Source organism: Aptenodytes forsteri, unplaced genomic scaffold, assembly GCF_000699145.1.
Source record: "Aptenodytes forsteri isolate BGI_AS27 unplaced genomic scaffold, ASM69914v1 Scaffold25, whole genome shotgun sequence".
NCBI lineage: Eukaryota > Metazoa > Chordata > Aves > Sphenisciformes > Spheniscidae > Aptenodytes > Aptenodytes forsteri.
In genome coordinates this window covers 646736-647724 of record NW_008796180.1, presented here as the reverse complement: position 1 = coordinate 647724, position 989 = coordinate 646736, and the positions used below count along the sequence as shown (strand labels likewise).

Here is a 989-nt window from a genome sequence, read left to right as displayed (position 1 = left end):
GGGTGCGGCGGTGCCGGCAGTGGCAGCCAGTCTGGCTGCCCACACAAGAGCTGAGCTGTGCAAAACCCCAGCTGTGCAAAGCCAAAATTCAAAGGCGAAACGCAGCCCTGCCCCAAGCAGGAGCAGGATGCGGCCGATCCGGGCAGGTGAGCTGGGGTGGGGGATGCAGGGGGCTGCCTGCCCTCGGTGCTCAGAAGGGTTCCACGTAATTGCCGGGGAAGAAACCCGTTTCCTCGCCCATGACACCCTCGCACCAGCCGTCCGAGTACCGCCGCGTGACGAAGAGGAGGGCGCCAGACTGGAAGGAGAGCTCGTTGTCCTTCTGCCGCTTGTAAGCGTAGAGGGCCACCACTGGGAGAGGAGGGAGAGAGGAACCATGGAGCCTGGGCAAGGCCACAGCAGGGGACAGGCCACCGCCAGGAAGGGCGGGAGCTGGGGGACATGAGCAGACCACGGCATCGCTCGCCATCCCAGCCCTGGCCAATGCTGGGGCAGAGTTGGGCCCTCAGTGCCGTGGTTGTGGGCAGGGGCTCAACCAAAAGCAGCACGGCAAAGAGATGGAGGGGATCTGGGGATCCCCTGTACCTTTCTCCAGGTAGCTCTCCGGGACCCAGGGTGGATCCTCTGCGGCGGGCGGCGGTGGTGGGGCCAAATCCTCAAAGTCGGGCAAAGCTGGTGGCGGCAGCGGCGGCTCAAAGTCATCGGGGGCTGCAAAATCCCCGCAAAATGATGGGGGGGGCAAATCCTCAAAGTCGGGCAAAGCTGGTGGCGGCAGCGGCGGCTCAAAGTCATCGGGGGCTGCAAAATCCCCGCAAAATGATGGGGGATGAAGGGCTCCATGGGGAGCAGGCCACGTGCACAGCCCCCACCTCCCCACTAACCCCCCATGCTGAGCATCCCTGGACCACCGAGCACTCACCTGGAGGCATGAGGTCCAGCGGGGGCACGGCCAGGTCCCCCGGCGGTGGCGGGGGCAGGTCCCCGGGGAG

At 65.7% G+C, this 989-nt stretch overlaps 1 protein-coding gene across 1 annotated transcript in view; it reads right to left on the bottom strand.

Moving 5' to 3' along the window:
• Positions 1-190: 190 nt before the first annotated feature.
• The window catches only part of ABI3 (ABI family member 3), a 4667-nt gene continuing 3868 nt past the window's right edge, over positions 191-989 (bottom strand). Inside the window, exons 6-8 of the mRNA XM_009287759.1 lie at positions 920-989; positions 586-708; positions 191-351 (exon numbers count right to left, since the gene is read on the bottom strand). The exon at positions 920-989 is cut by the window's right edge and continues 39 nt beyond it. Of these exons, the coding sequence (XP_009286034.1) occupies positions 191-351; positions 586-708; positions 920-989 (354 nt within the window). The remainder of the gene's footprint in view (positions 352-585; positions 709-919) is intronic.